This window comes from Sminthopsis crassicaudata, chromosome 5 (assembly GCF_048593235.1).
Source record: "Sminthopsis crassicaudata isolate SCR6 chromosome 5, ASM4859323v1, whole genome shotgun sequence".
Classification (NCBI taxonomy): domain Eukaryota; kingdom Metazoa; phylum Chordata; class Mammalia; order Dasyuromorphia; family Dasyuridae; genus Sminthopsis; species Sminthopsis crassicaudata.
Genome location: NC_133621.1, coordinates 211,561,127 through 211,585,635, shown reverse-complemented (window position 1 = coordinate 211,585,635; position 24,509 = coordinate 211,561,127). Strand labels below are relative to the sequence as shown.

General features: G+C 29.9%; 1 protein-coding gene and 1 long non-coding RNA gene across 8 annotated transcripts in view; one reads left to right on the top strand and one right to left on the bottom strand.

The window, feature by feature from the left end:
• LOC141544081 (uncharacterized) overlaps positions 1-10,913 on the bottom strand; it is a 71,949-nt gene extending 61,036 nt beyond the window's left edge. Inside the window, exon 1 of the long non-coding RNA XR_012482538.1 lies at positions 10,848-10,913. This is a non-coding gene — a long non-coding RNA (uncharacterized LOC141544081). The remainder of the gene's footprint in view (positions 1-10,847) is intronic.
• The window catches only part of USP15 (ubiquitin specific peptidase 15), a 153,379-nt gene that overhangs the window by 80,258 nt on the left and 48,612 nt on the right, over positions 1-24,509 (top strand). For 3 of the 7 annotated variants that reach the window (XR_012482537.1, XM_074269768.1, XM_074269770.1), the window contains exons 7-8: positions 5,787-5,873; positions 11,435-11,579. Coding sequence is in view for 6 of the 7 variants with exons in the window: in XM_074269768.1 (XP_074125869.1) it covers positions 5,787-5,873; positions 11,435-11,579 (232 nt within the window). In the remaining variant the exon portion in view is untranslated. Of the gene's footprint in view, positions 1-5,786; positions 5,874-10,968; positions 11,180-11,434; positions 11,580-12,194; positions 12,260-17,907; positions 18,102-24,509 lie in introns of those variants that run through there. The other 4 variants (XM_074269774.1, XM_074269775.1, XM_074269771.1 and 1 more) reach the window with 4 other exon arrangements.

The following is a 24,509-nucleotide window of genomic DNA, read 5'->3' as shown; positions in this document are numbered from 1 at the left end:
GTCTTATTTCTCTTGCATCAGGTCTCCATAAAAGAGTAACAGCTCAACATCAGATAATGCTTGTGATTTGTGGTAAGGATAACATAACAACAAAAAGTATTTTAACTTTATTACAAGGAAAAGCTTTTTCTTGGCTAGAATTGATGCTCAGGGAGATTAGGATGATAATGGATCATGATGAAAAAGCTTAAAAAACAACTCTCACTTTACTTGTTTTCCAAAGAAGATCCTTTTTGGACTAGGAGTGAAGAATGAAAGTAGTTAGAAGGGTGTAGAAATCTAAGATTGTGATAAGGTAGTCAGCATCATGCTACCCTCAGTTAAGTTCAAATCATCAGAATCCAGATATCCTATAATTCTTTTAAAATTGGCAGATAGGTTTGTTGAGCCATTACTGATCATTTTACAAAGATTGTAGAAGATGAAAGGGTACAAGCAGAAAAGAGCAATTTTTAATTTTATGATTTAATTTTACAATTTTTAATTGTAAAGGATTGGTATACTAAGGGGAGCAACCAACTACATATCAGAGAGCAAAACTTATTTTGAGAAAGTTTTTAAAAAAACAATAAGAGATTGATTTAGGAAACCCTCTGAATACTAAAAGCCATTTATCTTTTTGAATGACTTCATTAAGAAGTCATATAAGACCAAATTACAGCTCTTTTTTGATAACTTGGAGGGAGATCTCTAGTAGGGTGCTTCATGGATCTTACCTTGAACTCTATGTATTTTTCCACATTTAGATCAATAATTTAGATGAGAGTGTGTGTGTATGTGTTTGAATTAAAATTCCTTTTCCCAAAAATTATTTTATTTGCAGAAACAAAATAAGCAAAAAGAAAAGCAGAAAAGCAATACAAAACAAAAGAGAATATTATCATGTGCCCAACAGAACATCAGGGAGGATTCAAAATATATGACAACAAATACCAATTTAAGAAAATACATATATCAGTCCACACACACATATATATAATGTCCATTAACATGTCAGACCACATCTATAATAATATACTTAAGTATTGCATACTGTATTTTAGGAAAATGTCAGTAATAAGAGCATGCCAAAAGAGAAATCAGGAGAGTAAAAGGAATTGGAGAATATGTCTTTTTAGAATTAGTTGAAGGAATTAGAAATTTTTAGAATGGAGCAAAGAAGAATAGATGAGACTTGATAGCTATTTTCAAGTAACTGAATGACTGTCATTTTAAAAGAACATTTACTCTTTGTTTCTATTTAGTCCCAAAGGCAGAACTGGAAACAGGAATTAGAAGCTGTAGACATGACTATTTAGGTTTTATATGAGGACTCTTCTAACAATTAGAGCTACTCGTAAGTTAAATATGTTGCTTTTAAAGATAGTAAGTTCTTTAAGCATCAGTTATGAGGATTGAGGGGTAGGGGGAAGAATTGCCTGCAAAAGAAATTCCTGATGAAATAAGTTTTGTACTAATTATTTCTGGATTCTTTCTTCTTGGAAGAACTGGACATATTATAAATGGAATAAAACTAACAAAATCTGTTAAATCAATTACTAAAACTAGCAACATTGTCAGCTTTACCTCCATCTGTTGTATGCATCCTCTTCTCTACAGTCACATAACCATCAGCCTCACTCTGGTGTAGACCCTCATCACCTCTCACCCTGAACTATTACATCAGCCTCCTAATTAATACTTTATTCTCAAGTCTCTCTCCTCTCCCATCTATTCAAAGTGAGTTTTCTAAAGCACTGGTCAGACCATGTCACTTCATGATCAGTTAAACTCCATTAGTTTTTTAATGCCTATAGCATCAAATATAAATTCCTCTGACATTTAAAGCTACTCACAATCTGATTCCAGCCTCATTGTGTATGTCTCACTTCCCTTGTTTTCAATCTGATCAGACTGACAATCAAGATATAAAACATTAAATTTAAAAAATAATAAATTGAGTCTCTAATGTGCATTTTCTTTTATTTTTACATGAGTGTAAATATACACAAACAAATTTACATATTCAAATCATATTTCTACACACTTGTAATTTTTAAATCACATATCAACAAGCAAACTATAATCAATGCCTATTGCTGTGACCTATTCATAGATGGTGTTGCTTAGTAGTTTTTCAGTTGTGTTTGACTACATGACCCCACTTGGTGTTTTCTAGGCAACTATTTGTAAATAGTTATTATGCTTTGTATAACAATATATATGTATATATATATATATATTTTTAAAAATAATTACAAATGTATAATATGATAAAATATGAACTATTCTTTCAAAAAGAGTGATAGTTTTAAATAAGTAAATATTGTCTAGTTTTAGTATATTAATGCATGGGGTATAACTTTCTGAATTGTTTGACTAGCCATGCTACTATAATTGTTAAAGTGAAAATTTTCATGAATCTTTTTTTAAAAAAATATGCTTTCTTCATTATTCCTTCTATTAAATGGAATTTTATCATTGTGCTTACATATTATAACTTTACTATAATACTATCCAAGCTGGGGTTCAGATAACTCAGCATATTTATTTTTATGCATTTATGTGTAGCCTCATTGCTCTAGGAGATACATGGATTTCATAGTTTCATTGAAGAAATAAACACTGAGAATTTATTTAATCATACAAGTCTCTATATGATTAAATGCCAAATAAGCATTTGCCTGTGGTAAAGACATTACAAAAATGTTTCACAGTGCTGCTGTAATCCTTTAGGCATCTACTAATTGCTTCCAGAAAAAAAATACCTATTTCCAAACTTTTTTTTTTTTCTGTACATTCCAGCCAAATTTGATTTCTTACTGTCTTCCTCCCTTTTCATAAGTCATTCCCCTTGTCTGAAATGCTTTTCTTCCTTACTTCAGCCTCCTGTCTGTAAGGCTCAGCTCAAGTACCATCTTCTACAAAAGGTTTTTCCTGATTCCCTTAGTTGTCAGTACTTCCCTTAGCTTCCCCTTTTCTTCCATGTGGAACCCAGAAAACCTGCCCTCATATTTCCAGTAGATAATAAATAAACTTAATTTTCCTGAAACATTTTGTGGATTACTTCACCAATGTAAAATGCATTTGAAGTTTTAAGTGGGGAAAATGATGATAAATCATGAAATTATTAGGCAGGGCAGTTTTGTAGGAAATGTGGAATTATTGAAGGCTTTTGGGCAAAAGAATGTTGTAAAAGTAGTCAGCACTCTCAAATATGGCAAAACAATTAAATAAAGAATGAAAGAAGCCTGTGGCTTAGGTCTTTCAGAGATCATTCGTGTATTTCAGTTGTTCAACTTTAATTAAAAAGGTGAATGTGAATGCCAGATTGTCACAGTTTAAGGAGGAATAAATATCTCATTAAAAGAAAAAAGGTATACATCACTTAATCAAAATATTTTGAAAGTAAGTAGAGAAATAGAATGATAGTGAGACAGCAATAGGATCACCATGCTTTAAGTTGAAACTACATTATATAAATAAGTCTTTTTTGTTACTTAAGTAATTGTACATTCTTTTTCAGCCTAAATCGAATTTATAGCAAATATTATAATGAAGTTTCAGTATGCTTGGCTTTATTCATGAGAGCTTTTTATATCATCTGCTTATTATTCATTGTTAACTTGTTTTCTACCTTCTTTGTACTTGAGTAGTCTAACCTTTAAAAAAAAAATGGCATATTAATGTATAAAGAAAAGAGTATTGTTTGCCACTTTAGGAGCCTTTGTATCTTTGTATTTTAGGAAATTCATTCAATTGCATTTATCTAATTTCATAGGTTGATTCTATGATTCATAGGTTGATAATAGCTATGATATGTCTACTGGTTAAATTAAAGTTTTGGACACAGTATAATCTTTTGGTAAAGGTGGAAAAGAAAGTAAGGAACACTAGTAGCTTTTAAAATCCATGTAGACAAACCACTCTTTCATTAGCACAATATAACTGTCTATTTCTCTCTGCTAATTTCCCATACCTACACTGACATTTCAAAGCTATCTTGTCTATTTAACAATGGAGGTTATTAATAAGCAGGATAATATCCACAATGTGGGCAAGATCTATAAAAAGAAAGCTACATAATAAGTGGATAAACTGGTTTATCACATTACCATCCTCTCTAAGTAGTCTAAAATTGTTGATCCTGGATTCACAATTTCCTGTATGTATTCTAAGTCTATAGCTCACTTTGGGGTTACTGAAGGAAAGCATTTAACTCCAAATTCAATTCAGCAAACTGTTATCAGGCTCAGGTTAGTGTGTTAATACCATGCAGGTAACCCTTTATTTTGTTAAAAATGCCTGAGTAGTAGCATAAAAAGATATTTTCAAAAATTGTGGGAATTTTTATTAATAGGTAAATAAATAGGTAATAGGTAGGTAGATACTTAAACTTTATAAAGCCTACAAAAGCAACGATCAGTTTACCTTTTCCTGTTAAACACCATTCTTACTGAACACGTTGATAAGTATGGTAAATATTCGATGGTCAGCAAAAGAGAATTTATATGAATTTAGCCACAAAATAGCACATCAAGGGTACTTTTGTACTTTGAAAGTTTGAATCTGTGAGATTGCTGCTAAAATTTCCTCTAGGATTAAGGCTATGCTTTAGTTCATGTTATCTTCTAGAGAAATTTTGAGTAGATCAAAGTTAAAAATATAAAAATAAAATTGAGCCTTTTCCATTTGCATTTGATTCTCCCAAATTTGAAATTTGTGGTAATGTTGCAATTGTACTGAAGTTTAGTTTATACTGTTAGTGGGAAAGGAACTTGCCAAATAAATTAATAGTGTAAACCAAATTATTGGAGAAATTAACTGTGATTAAATTGCCGTAGATAACAAATTTAAGAATTACTAGTAGAACAGTACAGGGAAATAGGAGCCCAGGTTTTGAATCTTACCTTAGCTACTTAATAGTTGGGTGGTTTGGGGGCAAATTACTATCTCCATAAGTATCTTTCTTCATCTGTTTGGATTAAACCAAGGATTCTTTACTTGGGATCTGTGAACTTGTTTTCTAAAACAGATAATTTCAATATAATTGGTTTCCTCTGTAATCCTGTGTATTTTTAAAATGCATTTTAAAACATCATCCAAGAAAGGATCCATACTTAGGCTTCACCAGACTGCCACTGAATGGCGCCAAATGGCACCAAAAAAAAAAAATGTTTAAAAACCCTAAATGGTTCAAGATGATCTGAATTTACTAAGTTTATTATTATTATATGCTTTTAATATTAATTAGCTTTGAATCTCTTGGCCAAAAAATTATTCTTTGTGGATTATCTTTGTGATTTATTATTCATGCTTTTTCTATATCTTGTCTATTATTAAGAGTTTGTTGTTTAACTGAATTATAAATTGGCTTTGTGAACAATTGGCTTCTTGGCTTCTTACTACATAATGCTATTCTGGATTAACTCATGACAGAGACTACTATCCTAAATAATTTAAATATTTCAATTAATGGAACATTGGCAACAAAATGTTTTGTAGTAAATGTTTAATTTTTAGAAAGGAGGTGCATTTTATTTAATGAAATAATCAAAATAATTGTGTTGCTTGTTTAATTTAACTAATTAAACAAAAGATGTTCACTGTTTTTGCTATGAGTTTAAATTTTATGTGAAGAATGCATTTTGAATTTGGAAACCAATTGATATTTGGTGGGTTTTGCTCATAACTTATTTTTCAGCATTCATTTGTTACATACATTGGCATCTGTTCTTTTCTTTATGTCATGATTAATTTCAGAATTTAGCATCTTTATCTAATTTAACATTTTCATATTTTTAAAGGTCCCCAGGTGCATCCAATTTTTCAACTTTACCAAAGATCTCTCCTTCATCTCTATCAAATAATTATAACAACATCAACAACAGAAAGTAAGCAATGTATCTTAACAACTGTTTGTTTAATTGAATCACTCCCTTCTGGTTGCAGAAAATAAATCCTATCTAGAATTCAGGTTGAATAATTTTTTGCATTAAAACTGAGTTTCACTAAATTATTGGTTAGCATTTCACCATTGCTCATTGTAAAATGAGCCATCATGTATGCTTATAAATTTGCTCTTAATTTAGCAGATATACTTATATACATATATATACATATATATGTGTGTGTGTATAAATAATTTGAATTCTGATCTAAAAGAAATATGTCAAGTATAATAAAATTTCTAAAGAAACTATACCAACACCAGTGATCACAATCAGTGATTAAAGGTTATGGCTTAAATTATTAAAAAGAAATATATTTTTATGTGAACAATAAATAATGATCCATAATGTTAGAATACTTTTAGGTGAGTTACCTTATATTTATTTTACATTTATCCATGATTGGCAATAATGCATATTTTCTTAATACATTTGGATTAGCATATATGTTATAATGATACAAACTAAAAGTTGAAATTGTATTGTTTGGTATTAGAGGGATCAAATTCTGGGGAAAAATTTTTTTAAGGATTTTCATCTTTTATAGTCATCTGAGTATAATATTACGTATATGCTAAGTTAACTTTAGTTACAGTACGTAATATTTAATTACTGAATACATGTCAAGTAAAGCTAAGCAAATTCAAAGAAACTCAACCTGTTTCTAATGATAGTTTTTCCATTAAATTATTCAATATGTTTTGTCAAATTGGTATCTAGCAGAATAATTTAGGCAAAATATGGTAAAATACACATATTTTGGACCGTGACTTCTAGTAAATATTGCTTTTATCAGAAATAATTTTTTCCTTGATGCTCTTCATTATTAAATTATTAGTATTAATACTAAACAATTAAAGTACATGCTATTTAACTTGATGTTGTAAATATATATTTACTTTACATAATGAAATGGTGAACTAGTTTCCTGACTGTTAACTGGAGATTAGTGCTCAGTAAGGAGCAGTATTTTTACAGTTTATATCTAGAATTGCCTCATGATGAAAATGGTTTTCACAGTCAGATAAATCACAACATAATAACATATTACTGTAATGATTGGATTATTTTGCAAACTCCTTTTAATATTTTTGCTATATATTTAAGATTTATCATTGCAGATAATTTTGTTAGAAGGAATTTTATTAAAATTCTCACAACTACCACTTTAAATTTTCATGTATAATTTTCATGCATAGAAGCGCGTTTCCATATTTTGTAACTCTTACTAATATGTGTTAATTTAAACAGTGCTGAGAGGTTTTTTTGCATACAGAAATTTTAAGTAGAAATTACATTATAAATATTTAAAATTATTTGCCTGTAGTCTTTTCTTGACCCACTCTTCAGTTTTTGAAATCATATAGCAGTGAGGAATAGAACTTCAGGTTCAGGTTGAGGTAAACATGTCAATATTAAGTCAATTTAAGGGTGACCCTTTAATACTAAATGTATAAATGAAGTTTCAGATAGTAATTCAGTAGCCAATTATTAAGTGTCACTCAATGTTAGCACATTTAGGTTGTGTGCTAAAATGAATGTGTGTGGTGAATTTATGTATGTGTGATCAGTCTTGCAAAATTCAATAGTGATTCAATATTGTGGTTTAAAAAATTCCCATCTTGAATTATGAAAAATTAGTTGCAAGTCACATAATATATGATATGTATATGTAATTTAAATTTTTGATTATTTTAGAAAAATTTAATGATAGGGCAAAAAAAAATTATAAATATGTGGCTAGAACTTTTTTTCTTTTGATATAGCATTTGGACTCTACTTCTCCAAAATGTATTCCTCCACCTTTAATGAACTTTATATTTTTTGACTGATCTGTTAGTTACTATCATTATTTAACAAAAAGAAATGCCTATTTCCAATTATTAGAGGAATGCTCTAATATTTTTTAAAACTTAATATCATTGTCTTTAGTTTACAACTAATTTCCTTTCCTCTACTCAATAGTTCTTTCGTCTTCTGACTCCTATTTACTTAAAAAGACAGTAAATGTCATATTACTATTGCTACACACTTAATAAAGACTTTTCCCATCCACATGTGAAATTTTTTCAGTGAATAATGAAATTTGAAATACAAAAGGTTCCAAAGCTGTAGTGCAGTCTTAAGTTTAAATCAGTGAATTTGCTATTAAAATTTTAAGGTTAAAAAAATGCACTAAGACTTTTAATCATCCTGTATAAATACAATGTGGTATAAGTAGGAAAAAAACCCTGTTCCTAGGATTCAAGAGACTTGTATTGATCCTGGCTTTAGTCACTTAAACTTCTTGTCATAGATTTTTTTTTTTTTTTTTTTTGTTAAACTACTTGTGTCATGGTTTGATTTGTTTTGTTTTGTTCTTAATCTGTAAAAAATAAATAGGGGGGAGGACAGATCGGGGGATGGATGGATGGATGGATGGATGTTAGATTGGTTCATCTGTAAAGTTCCCTTCAGCTTTAATTTGCATTCATTCCATAAAGAGCTTATAGTATCTTTCTCATTCAAGAAACTTGCCCATAAAAAGTAAAAGGTTCTTCTCTTTCTTTAATAATCCTCTTCATCCATTTGGGAAAGCCCTCATAATTGTGCCATTTTGAGTATTATTTTTAAAAAATCTTAAATTTTAGAATCAATACTTTTAATCATTTTTATATAAATTATGAAATTTGGCGTAATAATTTGCAAAAAGTTTTTTAAGCAAGAATATCTGATGCAGATAAATCTTGTGGGATTTTTTTTTTAAAGAATGCACATTTATATGACAGGAAAAAAATAAAGCTGAAGTGTTCTGCCAATTGAAAACTGATGAAATGATAAAATGCCTAAAATTATTTTAAGCACCATTGAGGAAATAGGGATCAACTTTACAAAAACTAATTTTAATATTCTACTGTTGTATAAAGCTAGCAATATCTTAAACTGGTCTTTTTTTTTTTTTTTTTCCTTTTTCACATGCAGTTCACTCAATTTACTATTGAATTTGTTGGAAATTGTGCAAAATAAAATTACCTTTTATGAAGCAGACTGGCTTATAGGGTGTTATAATAAGAAAAGATCAATGTCAGTTATATAACATAGTAAAGATTAATTTTTTTAAAAGTAGTGCTAAAGTCACAGAATGTTTTGCAAATGATTTAATGTAATTTGCTTTAGGGAGTATAACATCATTTGGGGCTTTCAAAAGTTTTATTGTCATTGTATCATAAACGAAATGATTTTATTTAATCATATAGGCCATCCCCTGCTCTCTTGGGAAATAATTCTTAGCCTGTCACCAAAACAGCCTAACATTTGTCTCTTACCTAAACTCTTAGAAAATGTATTTTGTTCATTTTCTAATAGACTTGATTACTTAGCCATCAAAGAAGAATTCTGATACACCATTTATATTATGTATAGAGAAGGGTACATATCTGAATATATACTTGTGTATTTTATTTAATCATATAGGCCATCCCCTGCTCTCTTGGGAAATAATTCTTAGCCTGTCACCAAAACAGCCTAACATTTGTCTCTTACCTAAACTCTTAGAAAATGTATTTTGTTCATTTTCTAATAGACTTGATTACTTAGCCATCAAAGAAGAATTCTGATACACCATTTATATTATGTATAGAGAAGGGTACATATCTGAATATATACTTGTGTAGTGAGGCTGTGAACTTTCTTTTCTTTTTTTTTTTTTGCATGTGTCTGAGTGAGACTGCTTTTCTTCTTTTTTTTTTTTTTTGTTTTTGTTTTTTTTGTTTTTGTTTTTGTTTTGAGAGAGAGAATGCATGAGAAAGGATGTGTATATGCATTTATGCATATTTTTCCCCATAAATTGTAAGTTGTAACTATTGAAATGTCATATTGTTATAACAAAGATATAGTTTCAGTTTCTATTAAATTAACATGTAAGAAGCAGGTATATGTTTTTATGCCATGCCTAATAAGAATATAACAGGATTTAAATTTACTTAAAACATTACCATAACTAATTTCTTTTAATGGATATTATAGCAATTGTTTCCACTATTTAAGAACCTATAATGCATAATAATTTACAGGAAAAAAGCACATTTGAATTTTATTTTTGTAGCTTTTGAAGTATTTTTTAAGGGTAAATTGGTATAACCCTGGCATTACTTAATTTCATTGTAGTCTTCTCTTTATTTCTCTTTCATCTGAAGAATTCATTTTTTCCCACCAGATATTTCAAGATTTTGAATAGTTTGCACAACGTGTCTAATCTTAGGTAGTTATGCGATTTCGTTCATTTATTTATTAGAGTTAACTCATTTGGGAAAGCAGAAGAAGGTTAGGCAGTAAGTAACTAAAACTTACAACAATATAATTCAGTTCAATTCTTAAAATAATAATATAGGGAAATATAAAATATTTTTGATATTTTGGTTATCAGCTACAGACATGATTTTTTTAAAAATTAAAACACCAAAGATTGCAAAACATGTTAACTAATTTTTTTAACATGATAAAATTTGTAATTCATTATTCATTCATAATACTATGTGCTTGGTTTTAAATCAAATGACCTTGTGAATCTTATGCAGATTTTTTTCTAAGGTGGGAAAAAAAAAATTGAACAAGTGCAGGAATGCCTTGAACAATATACAAAGTTTCTATCATGAACATTTTATAACTATAATTAGAAAGTTTCAGGTTAAATCAAATATTTTACAAAAATATTTTGCTTCTTAAAAATAGGAATTTTTTTTTTATTTTCCCTTGTATACTTATATTTTAATTAATTGGATTTTTCTAAAGCATTAATATGTTAAAAAATAAAAGGATGCCTTTAAGCAAATTAGCCTAAAATCAATCTTCCAATCACAATAAACTACATAACTCAAGCTAACAAGCATGAAGGAAAGAAAAGCTATATCTCACTAGTAGGGGGGGGGGTATACATACTTAGAAGCATTTGTGCATGTCTGATCACCACAAGCTTTTTCTGTATTTCAGTGCTGGATTATGCTGTCCTAGCAGAGAAACTATAAATAGAATTTTCAGTGCATCAGGCCAGTGATGTCACAGTGGCCTTGGAAATCTCAGCTCTCACCTGTAACTAAAGCACAACTCTTCCTTCCCTTTTCTACTGTTCTTACTCTTATGGTAGCAGAATGCAAAAGAGACGTAAATGAGATGATCTATTGCTGCTGGTGGTGTTTAAAATCTAAATGTTTTAAATTTGATGGAGCAATGAAGAATGCAGTTTGCTGTGAAGCTGCTCCAGTTAATCAAGGGTAGAAAAATACAGTAGTAATCTGTATTGGTTGATGTGGTACATGATGCAGTGTTTTTGATGACTGATCAAGGGATGTGTGGTGGGTTTATTTTGGCTGGGGTTCAGAACTTAGAAATATCTAAGTTAAATGCTTTTTTAAAAAAATTGAACTGGATTCATTTGTCATAAGTGATAAAAAGTGCTTTATGTGTATTATAGCAATCTGTAGATTCTTTATTGGCTGCATTATGAAAGATGTTTTGTTTTCTTTCAGTGTGAAAAATTCAAATTATTGTCTCCCATCATACACTGCTTATAAGAACTATGATTATTCAGAGCCAGGAAGAAACAATGAACAGCCTGGCCTATGTGGCCTAAGTAACTTGGGAAATACGTGTTTCATGAATTCAGCTATTCAGGTAGGTGTTTCAAATTGAAATGAAGTTAATGTATTTCTTGGAAATCACTACTTTTTGAATAGTGGAATAATTTATATTCAGTAATTTATATTCAGTGAATTCAATTTATATTTCAGAAATTTATATTCAGTGTTCTAGAATGTGTATCACAACATCATTGCTACATCTTTGGTTTAAGCAAGCAGGTGATTGGTTGTTAGTAGCAGCTTAAGGAATTTTTCATTCAGATATTCATTTAAAAGGAGAAAATATTTAGTTTTCTGAAAATAAAACCTCAATAATAGGTATATGCATCTCTTTATACTAAAAATAGATTTGGAGTTTTGTTTAAGAAATATTTAGAAACCCTAAAAATTGCTTTTCTAACTAAAAAAAAAAAAATTAATGATATGAAAGAGATGTTCACAGGAAGAGATTATCAAAGGGGAAATAATCTAATAAAGTGTTTCAAATGCCAAAGTCAATAAAACTAAAATAATGCTAAGTAACATTTCTTAATGATGGGAGTAATTTATTGATTACATATTAAAAACCACTTTGCTTGAAAATTTTAACTAGAATTTCAAGTATTTTATTTTTTATAAGAGAAACTGTGTTTTTTTTTTATTCCCTTAGTGATGTTTTTTCCATCTTCACCTGCTGTGGGCTGTATGTATTATCTGTCGATCTAAAGTTGTAATAAAGAGCAACTTAAGTCTTGACCCTGAAGAAGGCATTATTTCTTCTTTTGGCATATGCTATATCCTCTCTCTGGAAATTTGGATTGTATTTCTGTTTTTCTTTTTTTTTTTTTTTTTTTTTTTTTTTTTTTTTTTTTTTTTTTTTTTTTTCCTGAGGCAATTAGGGTTGTGACTTGCCCAGGGTCATACACAGCCTAGGGAGTGTTAAGTGTGAGGCCAAATTTGACCGCAGGTCCTCCTGACTTCAAGGCTGGTTTTCTATTTACTGTGCCACCTAGTTGCCCCAGGATTGTATTTTCTTTAAGAATTTTCTAAATCCATATTTTAAATTTCTTTATTTGAGCTCTTAAATTCAATTTGTAATATTAATCTAAGCTCAAAAAAAAGAGAGAGCCTCAAAAGATTTGAATGTAAGATATGAAATTTATAAACTTATAAGCATTTTATAAGTAATTATAAAAATGAGACTTAAGTCCCATCTTCCAATTGAATTATGGGAGTTTAAAGCATCTGTCCTTGATGCCCTAATGTAATTTCTCCAGTCATATTACTCTCTCTCAAAAACTAGCTGAGAAAACTGGAAATGAGAAAATAAGAATTTAGATTAGTGATGGAAGATTTTTCAGTGGATATTGTAGTGCCAGGTTTTTTATATACTACATAGCTAAAAGATACTACACAGCCAGAAGTAAGTATAAGGAAATGCTCAGTGTAAGAGAATATGCAAAAAAAAAAAAAAGTGTTTCATATCATTTTACCTAAAATATTTCCTTTTAAAAACCTTTCCTAGTACCATACTAGTACTTGAATCATCAGTAATGAATTTTATTTTATATCCCACACTGAAGAAATCATAAATTCTTTTTTCATAGACTCATTAGTATATAATGTCTTTTTATTATTGTTTCATAATAATTTAGAAAATGATTAAACATTAAAATCTGAACTGTTTGGGAAAGTACTGCAATTATTGTTCATGATTAAGTTGAATTTTCTCTCACTTAGTGAATCAGTTAAGATTATGATTTATTTTTCTTTGCTCCATAAGATTTTTAAATGTTCACAGAAAATCAGAATGACCTAAAAAGTTTTTTTGGGTAAAATTATGATACTCATTTCAGTTTTCATATAGCTTACATATTTACATATTTACGGTCTGCATATATTACACACTATTTTATTGAATCTTTATTACAACCCTATGTGATAACTTAAGAGCAAACTAAGGACTAAGGGTGAGTTTTTAGTATATTACCATATGACAAATGAGACACTTGAGTGCCAGTAAGGCCACACTTTCCTAAAGTCACACAGCAATGTATGTAGTTGGAAGACCAGAACCTAGTTTTTTAGTCACTTAAGTCTAATTGTCATTCAATGGGACCAAGATTCTTGTTAACTTCACTTGGTGCAGTATTTCTCAGTGTTGGCAGTCTGTAAATATTTGTAGTCCAACTAAGTGACCTTTATGTCAGCAGGTTAGAAATAAATTCATTTCATATTTTTCTAAATTTTATTGTAATATGTTATATACTTAAAAGATGAGAAGCTTCATGAGTATGAGAGTTCTCCCTTTTTGTTTTATTAAAGGGATTATGAAGGTGTTTCTTTTTTCTTTTCCCCAGGGCATGAAAGATGTGCAGTTCTAGCCATATCTCTTTTTATTTTAGAAATTTGCCATATATCCCATTCCATTATACATGGAACATGATTATTAGAAGGAAGATTCTACTTTTACATAGTGAAAATCTGAAATAGAAATGTGGAATTTTCTTGGGACAGAACCCTGACCTAGGCTAGTCCAACCCATATCTGAAAAAGCAATCTCTCTTCAACCCACATTCATCTTTTGCTTGGAGACCTCTCAGTTGAGGGAAACTCCCTCTCAAGACAACCTGATTCATCTTTGGATTGGCTTCTTTACATCAAACCTAAATTCTTTGCAATTTCAGCCCTCTGTTCCCTGTTTTCTCTTATGTCCTCTGCAGCAAAGAGAGTAAGATTCATCCATCTTCTCCACAATAGACATTCAAGTACTTGAAGAGAGCTATAGAGCTCCTCTCTTAAGTCTTCTGTTATTTATGTTTAACATCTCGATTTCTTTCAAATGGTCCTCATATCACCTGACTTTCAGGCTCTTCACTATCTTGATTACAACAAGTTCTTTTTCAGACCTGCTGCCCCAGCTTTTCAATGTTTTAGGATGTAGTTCATTTAGCCCAGGTGATTTGAATTCAAATCCAAATATGTGTCTCTGCTTATACTCTATTCAGTTTCATTTTTTAAGATTCTGCCCAATGTTATATCAAGATGTTTTTAAAGTTCTGACTAGAATATTAACTGTTTTTCCGAACTTCGCGTTAACTGGAAATTTGTTAAGTATGCCATCTTTGCTTTTGTCCAAATCTTTGGGAAAATGTCCTACAGCAAAAGGATCAAGCATAGATTCCAGGAGTATTCCATGGAAAACTTCTTTTCAAGTTAATATTAAATCATAAAGAACTTTTTTTGGATCTGGCCATTCAACCATTTGCCAGTCTAAATAATTCTACAGTTATCTGATTTTTATTTTTCCAGTCTTGTCCACAAAAATTACATTTCAAACTTTACAAAACACAACTAAAATTTGGGCAAATTTTATGTACATCATTTTCCTCATTTAACAGGTCAGTAACTTTATCAGTCAGAAAAATGAAATATCTAGTCTAGACTGACCTATTTTTCCCCCCCTGAGGCAATTGGAGTAAGTGACTTGCCCAGGGTCATGCAGCTAAGGAAGTGTTAAGTGCCTGAGACCAGATTTGAACAACTGATTTCAGGGCTGGTGCTCTATCCGCTGCCCCATCTAGCTGCCCTTTAGACTGACCTATTCTTGATGAAGCTATACATTATGATTGTTTAGAATTAATACTTCTTTTAATATGTTCATTATCTCTTTAATAGCAGATTCTAGAATTTTACAGGGATCAAAGTCAGGCTTTATGGACTATTGTATTACCAGTCTTTTGTGTTTATTTTTTTCTAAAATAGTACAATAATTATTCTCTTCTAACAATGGCTCAGTAAATGACATCTGCTAATTTTTCAGTGTTTTAGGATGTAGTTCAGCTATGCCAGGTGATTTGAATTTATCAATGGCATCTAACTACTTTGCTATTATCTCCTTATTTTCTAAGGGTACATTTGCCTAAAAAATATTTTACAAAGAACTCGCACAAAGTGTAGAAAAAGCACTACAGGGACTCTCTGTCTCTGAAGAACTTTGGGATTAGTTGTGAGACATAAAAGACATTGGCACCATACCACCCAGCATGACATACCTCAAAGAATGCTCTATACTCTGCGTGCAGCACAGAATTGTGTAGCATAAAAGAAACGTGAGATATGCACGTGTAGAGCTATCTCCACTGTAAGTTTTCATATGGATTATTTGTGTCCAATATATGGCAAAGCCTTCACAGTCATCTTATCAGTCACACTGTACCTGGATCCCTTTTTGGTTCTCTTCAGGAACATAACCAATTTTTCAACATTCTCCTAGCCATCTTTGTTTCTGTTTTTTACAATTTAAAGATTTTTCTCCTAGGTAGAAAAAGCAGAAACAAAGTAAAATTTGAGTGGCTACTTTCTCATTGTCATTGTTACAAGGATCATCTCATCTACCCCCAATCAGTCCTATTCTGCCCATTTTCTTTTCCCCAGTATAGCTTTTTTTCTCCCCTTTTTTAGGATAATGGGTAAATGGTAAAGATTATTCATAGTTTTCTTTATCAGGCTTACTTCATTTTGAGTTTTGCATTCTTGACATTTTACTTACAGGACTATTCCACTTAAATGCTTAAATCCTCTTTTATATCCATTATTAGCACCTCCTTCAGTATTTTTGAAATTTTGGTTAGTACTGTAATTCTTTGTATATCTACATTACTTAAAATTTCATGTCTTTAGTATTTCATTCTTAAGATGCCCATCCTTCATGAATAAACTGACATTCTCTGAAGAATTTTATTTTGTAGTAATACTGTCCTTTGAACCCTTTGAAATTTTCTTTTCTATACTAAAGGTGCACATATCAAACTATTCCAGACTTCCTTTTGGTCATAAATTCTAATGTGGATGGGTCGTTTCCCCCAAGGGTTTTATAAAATATCATGTCTATCCACATTCCATTCTTATCAACAAGATTTAAAATCTAAAACAAAATTATACTATACCTTTTTACAGATATAAAATCTGTAAAATGATAAAAATTTTGAGTAAATATGGATTTTAAACAATTTTGTGTTATTTTATTTTGTGAATTTCTCTAAATTCAATAGAATTTAGACTTAAATATTTAGTATTATTTGCAGATTTTTGCATGATATTTTAATAAATAGCAATAGTATTTCCACAATTCTTCTCATAAGTATATCACTTATATCGGTCCAAAATGGAGTGAGAATAAATAGACATTTGGTGTATTTTAGGGGGAAAATTTTTTTCAAGCATGATAATTTCCTTGAAAATGACTTCTGAGAAGCTATAATGCAAGATTATAATAAAAGCTTTTTATATTTTATATTTTCATTTTTTTAAAAAAATTACTTCATGACTACAATGGGCCTGAAAGTATAACTGGAACACTCATTTAAATCAAACAATATATTTTCCATGCATTTATATTGCTTTCCTCTATATAGTGAATAGGAGCATCTATTGGTAGGTTTGTCAGCTTAGCATATCCTCACTTCTAACAAAAGTTGTCATAATTGAGGTTTTAGAATAATTACAAATCTTCTAGAATTCTAAGTATGATGTGGCATTACCATTATTGATTTTTAATCATTTTGACTTTCTTTGAAAGTAAATTATATACTATCAGAACTGCCATTAGTAATCAAAATCAGTTTAGAGAGTCACAGTCTAAATCAATATGTAGATAAATTCACAATAAGAGCAATTGCAAGAATTTTCTATCTTTGAAGAATCCCTGCAGTTTTCTTTGCCATTTCTGCCAGTGCTGGGAAATGATCAGATAGCTATGAATATTTTGCTACATAATAAGATTATGATACTAATCATTTTGAGGGGGTACTCTAAAGAATTTAAGCTGTAGAAAATGAAGAATCTGGTTTACAGATGTGGAAAATGATAGTATCACACTTCTTCATGGGAGGGAAAAAGCTTCTCTAAGGGACACTAAAGGATCAGTAGATCCTTTTCCAAGGAAAAGATAACACATTCCAATCTAGTGGAGTTTTTTTGTTTGTTTGTTTTAATCAAAATTGTTGAAAACTTTAGAATTCTTTGAAATGTTTAGGTATGGGTTAAAAGCAAAGTTTGTAATTTGTTATAATTCATTCTCTATATTAAACAATTACCAACCCTGTAGCTTGATTTTGTTTTTATTTTTGTTTTGTTTTTTGTTTTTTTAATGCAGATTACAGCAACCTAAAATCACTGGCCTAAAACAAAGAAATATATTCTAAAAAATAGTTAAATTCAAATCCTGCCACTCTGACATAACTTTTTAAAACAACTCTTATTTTAGGTATATATTTTGAGGGAAACTGTCATCAATAAATTTTCTTAGGGTTAATGCTGAGTAAAATAGATTTAAAATATTCATGTTAATAACTGGACTTCTGGGTATTTCTGTTTCACAGAAGTGTAAAGTGAATGACTTGATCTGGCAGTAAGACAACATTATTCCTAGATGACTCTTAGAAGAATATTTTTGGAAGCAGTGGACTAACTGTAGTGCGGGGGAGATTGAACTTCAATAGTAATGACATGTCTTTTATTACTAAAGGACTCTGTTTTAAGATATAATAAGAAACAAATAAATCCCATGAAGAAATATTTTTAGTCTAGTCTTGTTTTTTCCCCTTAATTAAGAAAGGAAATCTTTCAATAATGTTTATCTGCTCAACATTGTTCTCCCCAAGCCAAAAAACTTTTTTTTGCCTTATCAGCTATATTTTGTTCTTTCATTGTTTCATTTTAGAAGGTTTAATAAAATGTTTCAAACCATTGTGATATAAATATCAATATTAGATCACAACAGATATTTTAAAGAATTATGTATTTGGCGTAATAATGGGACGTGTATTTCCTGTAAATAGAAACCTAAACTATGCTGACAAAATACAGGAAAATCCTAATCTAGTTTTACATCTTTCCCAAATATAGATTTGTTAGAAAAAAATAAACTTAAATGGCCTTTTTACCAACAGCCAGAGATTAAGATTTTCTCATTTGGATCCTTTAGGGAGGTATGAGTGATTTTCCTGTTAATGATAATTGGAAATTAAATGACAGATGATAAAATCTCTAGTGAGTGGCAACTAAACATAAACCCCCCCCCAAAAAAAAAAAATCTTGTAAAACAAATTAAATTGAACCAGATTCTTTCAAACTAACTTCAGAAAGACATATCATAGCAAAAGAATAAAGGAGGATTAATAGGTATAATCCTCATTGTTAAACCACATTGAATGGGCAACGGTCTTAAATAACCTAATAATAATAATAATATTTTGCTTGGTATATCTCTTTGAAGCATATGAATCATTTGGAATAGAACTGGAAATGAAAATGAAAAAACCACAGTCCCCAAGAGTAACAACTTGACATTTGAAATCATCTTTGAAAATGATTTTTTATAATATTATTGAAAAGATCATCCTCACCATTTTTAGGCACTTTAAATAAATGTCAGATGTATTCTTTGTTTAGCTATAATTAAAATTTCTAGGGCCTACACTATTTATCTTTTTTTATAAAGACAGAATTATCTATTCAGAATTCTGATTTCTATATGTATATAGTCTCAAAGTCTTGTTTCAATGTATTGCTTTTGTAGCTTTGTTTTACTAAGCTTTAGGAAAGGAGGGAATATTTTATTACACTCTTTTATGCCTGGTTCTTTAGAGAGTAATTCATCACGCCCCCATGCATGATTGTTATCTCCATTTGATTTGAAGCCTTAAGACAGCCTCCTCACATATCCAGTATATAGTAATGCTTGATGTGAAGTGAATATGTTGTAGAACTAATTTAAATAAGCTTATTTTGCTACTACCTCTATGTAGGTGCATAACTGAGCACCAAGAAGCTCTTGTAGGTGTTGTGCTCTTTGGCTGTGATAGTGTACAATTGAGCTAAACATAAATGGTGACCTTTGGTCTTTGTGTATTAAATACTTATTCTGTGTCAAAAACTAGCTATACCCTGGTAATATAAGTTGAAAAAGATGAAAGTCCCTGTCAATGAGGAGCTTGCACGTGTTGTTCACATATAGTAAATACCTTATTTATCCTTAACACAGATTGTGGTTTCCCTTAAAATGCAATGCAATCTGCCATCATTGCAAAAAGAAGAGTTATATTTGGTATGACAGTGACAAAATGTCAGAAAATTATATATAAGGGATTTATATCAATTTTTAAGTCATTCACAAACGTTAACTGTTGGTATGCTGTATGAGACTTTGTTAAATAACTAGAACATTGATTGACCTAGCTCTAAAAGAATAGCACTACATCAATATTTATATTTGTTTTTTAAATGTTAACCAGAACACATAAATAGCAAAAAAAAAAAAAAAAAAAAACAACCAGGAAGGATAGTCCATGGATTATTCTCAGACATATAAGGAAGGTGGTGGAATTTATTTCTTTGTTCACCAAAAAGGCAGTGAGAAGTAAAATTTCAAGGCACTTTTAGTAAACTTTCCTCAGTGCACAAAAACAATTATTGCAGACTGTACACTCATGCATTCACTGCATGAGACAATGAAAGATGCTATTACCTCATAAACAAGAATGGAAGAGAAAACCTGAGGACAGCTTGATATGAAAAGCAATTAGTCAAATCATTCTAAGAATATTTAATTGACAAAAATGGGAAGAGGACAAATAAACATGCAGGTTTTATTCTTTAACTTTTTTTTACAAAGTAGAAAAATACTATGAAAAACAATCAGGCTCCTCTAAATTAAGTCAGATATCCAACCTCATACTTCGTGATTTCAGTATGGAATTGTAGGATACCAACTAAAACATTGTATTGGAATTCCATGTGCATAGAATCAAGAAATTAAAATCAGACTATGTGCAAATCTCTTGCTTTTCAGTCACTGATATTTTCTTTTGTAGATGGAAAGCACTGGAACAATGTACTACTCAAAATTTTACCAAAAAACAGAATTGCCAGTCAATTAATAAGATTGGTAATTATACTATAATCTGTGGTCCTAATTGCCTTCCGGGCAAAAGAATGGAGAAATAATGACTTCACCATGGTCTCCTAGCTTGTCTTTTATTAGAGGCAGGACTTAAAACCCCATCTCTAAACAAAAGAGAAATGTATAAAAATAAAGATGTTGGCTCTCTTATTATCACTGTATCCTAGAGAAATTTAACTTATGCAAAATGTTACCAGAACAAACCTAAGATCTAAAGAGCCTGAAAATTAATCAGCTAGCCAAAAACAATCTCCGTGCTATGGAGAAACATAGTGACAAAGCAATATGGGCTCAAACTACAAGCTCATTTTTAAAAACCGTGTACAGGAGGATGAGAAAAAGAAAGATGGTATGGCTTCATAAAACAATAATGGAAGGGAAAACCTGAGGATACCTTGATAAGAAAACCTGTTAGCCAAATCATTCTAAAAATATTTAATTGACAAAAGTTGGAAAAGGACAGATAAACTTGAAACAAGATTTTAGTCTTTAACATTTCTTTTTTTGTTGATTAAAATTTATAAATGTTTATGCACATAAATATATTTACATATTTATATAAATATATTATATTTGTTGTTCATATGTAACATAAAAATAAGACATATAAACATTTTGTTATGTAAAACAAACACACAAAGTTCTGAATCTCTATATCACTATTATATGCAACTTAGTGGGTTTTTTAAAGTATAACAAACCAACACTGTTCCAAAGCTATCCTGGATTGTCAAACCAGCTTGGTGGGTTTTTTTAAAGAGTACAACAAAGTAATATAGTTCCAAAGTTATCCTTGCTGGTGTTCTTTTCCCTTTTTGGAATCACTATGACTAAAACCTTTCAAAACTCTTTCCCACAAATTTTTCACCTCCATTCCCAATAAAAAAATAATAAAAAAAAAACCCAGTCAGAAGAAATATATATCATGGTCATATCTCAAAATTGTATGTCTCATTCTGTATCTGTATGTAGTCCATCACTAATGTTAAGGTGAAAAACTTAGTTCATTATTGGTCTTCTAGAGATATGGCTCATCATTGCATTGATCAGAGTTTTTACTTTACAGTTTTTCTTTATGTAATTATAAACATAAATTTTTTGTTTAAGTCTGCTCATTTTTCTCTTTATCCCTTCATTTTTCTCTTTATCCCTTCATGCAATTCTTTTCAGATTTCTCTGATCTGTCCCTTTCATCATTTCTTATGGTGCAATAATATTTTGTTGCATTTATATACCATAATTTGTTGATACTCTACTTGATGGGACATACCTTCCTAGTTTCCATCTCTTTGCTACAAGAAATGAAGTTTTATATATATTTGTACATATGGATGCTTTATCTTTTTTAATCTCTTTTGAGTTACATAGTGATTACTGTCTCAAAAGGTTATGGACAGTTTAGTCACTTTGGGTACTATATTTCCAAATTACTTTCATGACTGGCTAGAACAATTTGTAGTTACTTAGTAATGTAGTGTAATATATTGATGTGCCTATTCCCTATATTCTTTCTTCACAATCTTCATTTTCCTCTTTTTTGTCCTTTTTTTTTTTCAATGAGATGGATGTAGGAACAGAACCTAAGAGGAGTTTTAATTTGCATTTCTCCTATTATTAATGATTTGTCACATTTTTTCATGCAGTTCTCAGTTTTGCCTTTCATCTTTTGAGAACTGCTTCTTCATATCATTTGGTCATTTTTCTTTTGGCAAATTTTTCTCGTTCCTCTCTCTATTTTGTTTAATTCCCTTTAGTTATCAACCTTTTCAAAAACAGAATTTCTGTAGATTCTGTGCCACTAAGTAACTTTTCACTTTAAAGTCTGACAATATTGATTTTGTATATGAAAAAGCTTTTCGATTTTATGTAATCAGTTGCTGTATTACGATCTTCTTTATCCCTTGTTTGGTGAACAACTCTTCTGCTTTTCATAGTTGAGAAAAATATCGCATACTCTACTAATTTATTTATGACATGAACTATGATATCTAAGTTACATATCTGTTTGGAAATTATTTTGGCATAACGCGCGAAATATGTTGATCTAAACTTAATTTCTTCCAGAATACTTTCTAGTTTTTCCTAATTTCCTTATAATTTATTTCTTAGGTTTTATCAAGTATTGTGTTATGCTATTCTGACTCTTATATTCCTAATCTGGTTGATTAAACAACTTTTATAATTTTAACTAGTACCAAGTAATTTTGATGATTGCTACTTTGTAGTATAATTTAATTTAAGGCCTGTCTGTTGTACTGCTATGACCCCTTTTATTTCCTGTTCTTCTTGAGATTAACCTTTTCTCTGTCCAAATAAATTTTTTCTCTAACTTTTTAAAGTAATTCTTTGATAGTTAGATATTGTATTTTGTTTATTATTTTTAGGTAACATTATGTCCCAACATGGGTAATTACTCTTTCTCCAATTTTTTGAGCTTATGTATATTTCTGCAAATAGTTTGGTAGGTTTTTTTTTTTTTTTTCATATAAATGCCATGTATCTTGATCAATCTTTTCACAAAAAATTTACACATAATTTATTCATGCTATAGTTAATTTAATGGCTTTTTTATTTCTTGCTCCTGGATTTTGTGTAATATGAAGTAAAGTTGATGGATTTTGTGCATTTATTCATATCCTACTATTTTCCTGAAATTATTAATTATTCCAGTTACTTGTTTTGATTTTTATTCTTTTTCTCTGGTTCTTGAAACAAAGTATGTCATCTGCAAAAGGTGATTGTTTTGTTTGCTCTTTGCTTATCTTTATTTACTCCCTTAATTTTCATGTCCTTTTGCTAAAACTAGCACTTCTTGAACTGGTATTAAATAAGAATGATTATAATTGCCACCCTGGCTTTACTGTCTTATTGGAAAGATCTCTAGCCTTTCTCTATTACTGGTTCTGAGTTTAGATAGCAAATTGTTTCTGCACATGGTAAACGGGTTAGCTATGTTGGAATTCATTGTATTTTGAATGTTTAATTTACTTTTCTGAATTATCCCTGAGGTTTGTTTTTTTTTTCCTTTAGAAACTGCCTTTATAGTTTTATTCAGTTTATTTTTCTGATACTAGATTATTTAATGAATTATTTCTTGTTCTATTAATCTTGGCATATTATATTTTTGTAAATATTTCTTTTCATTGGGTTGGGGGGTTTTGGTTTTGTGAAGGCTTATTTTGATTTGGTGAGAATTTTATCAATTTAATGGGTTTTTTATATTTTTAGTATTGGTAGTCTTGTATTTTGATTACCAGAATTTCTACTTTGATGTTTAGTTAGTATTTTGATTTGTTGCTTTTCTGGAGTTTTTTGTTTTGTTTGTTTTTCTGTTGTAAATTCAGATGATGATGGATCTCCCCTTCTTTTATTGAAAAAGATAACTCAGAGATAAATTTTCCTCTAAGTAGCCAAAAGCCAAACGTTTTCATATTGTGGCCTTATTATAATTTTCTTTCATGAAATTATCTATTTTTCTATGATTTGGTTTTTTACATGCTAATTCTTTAGAATTAATTAATTTACTTTAGTTTTGATCCTTTCTTCACATGTTCTTTGTTAATTATCATTTTTGCATTGTGGTCAATAAGTAATGTATTTTATATTCATATTTTTCTGCATTTGTTTATGAATTTTTGTCACTTGATAAATGATTTATGGGGAGTGCCATGCATAAGGAAATATGTATATTCCTTTTGTTTCCATTTATTAATGTTCAGAGAACTATGATGTCTATATTTTCTAACCTTTCATTCAGCTTCTTGATTTCCTGTTTAGATTTGTCTAGGTTTGAAAGGGACATACTGAAAGACCCCAAATGTTAAAGTTTTGTTGTCTTGGTTTTTCCTATAGTTTAGTAAATTTTTTCCTTAAGTACTTATGTCATTCCGTATGGGTGTATGTATGTTGGGGTTTGGAATGTGCATACCTACATGCCTGTGTAACATACATATATACATGGCATGCAACATATACACATAATAGTATTTTTTTCATTGTCACAAAACAAATTGTAATTTC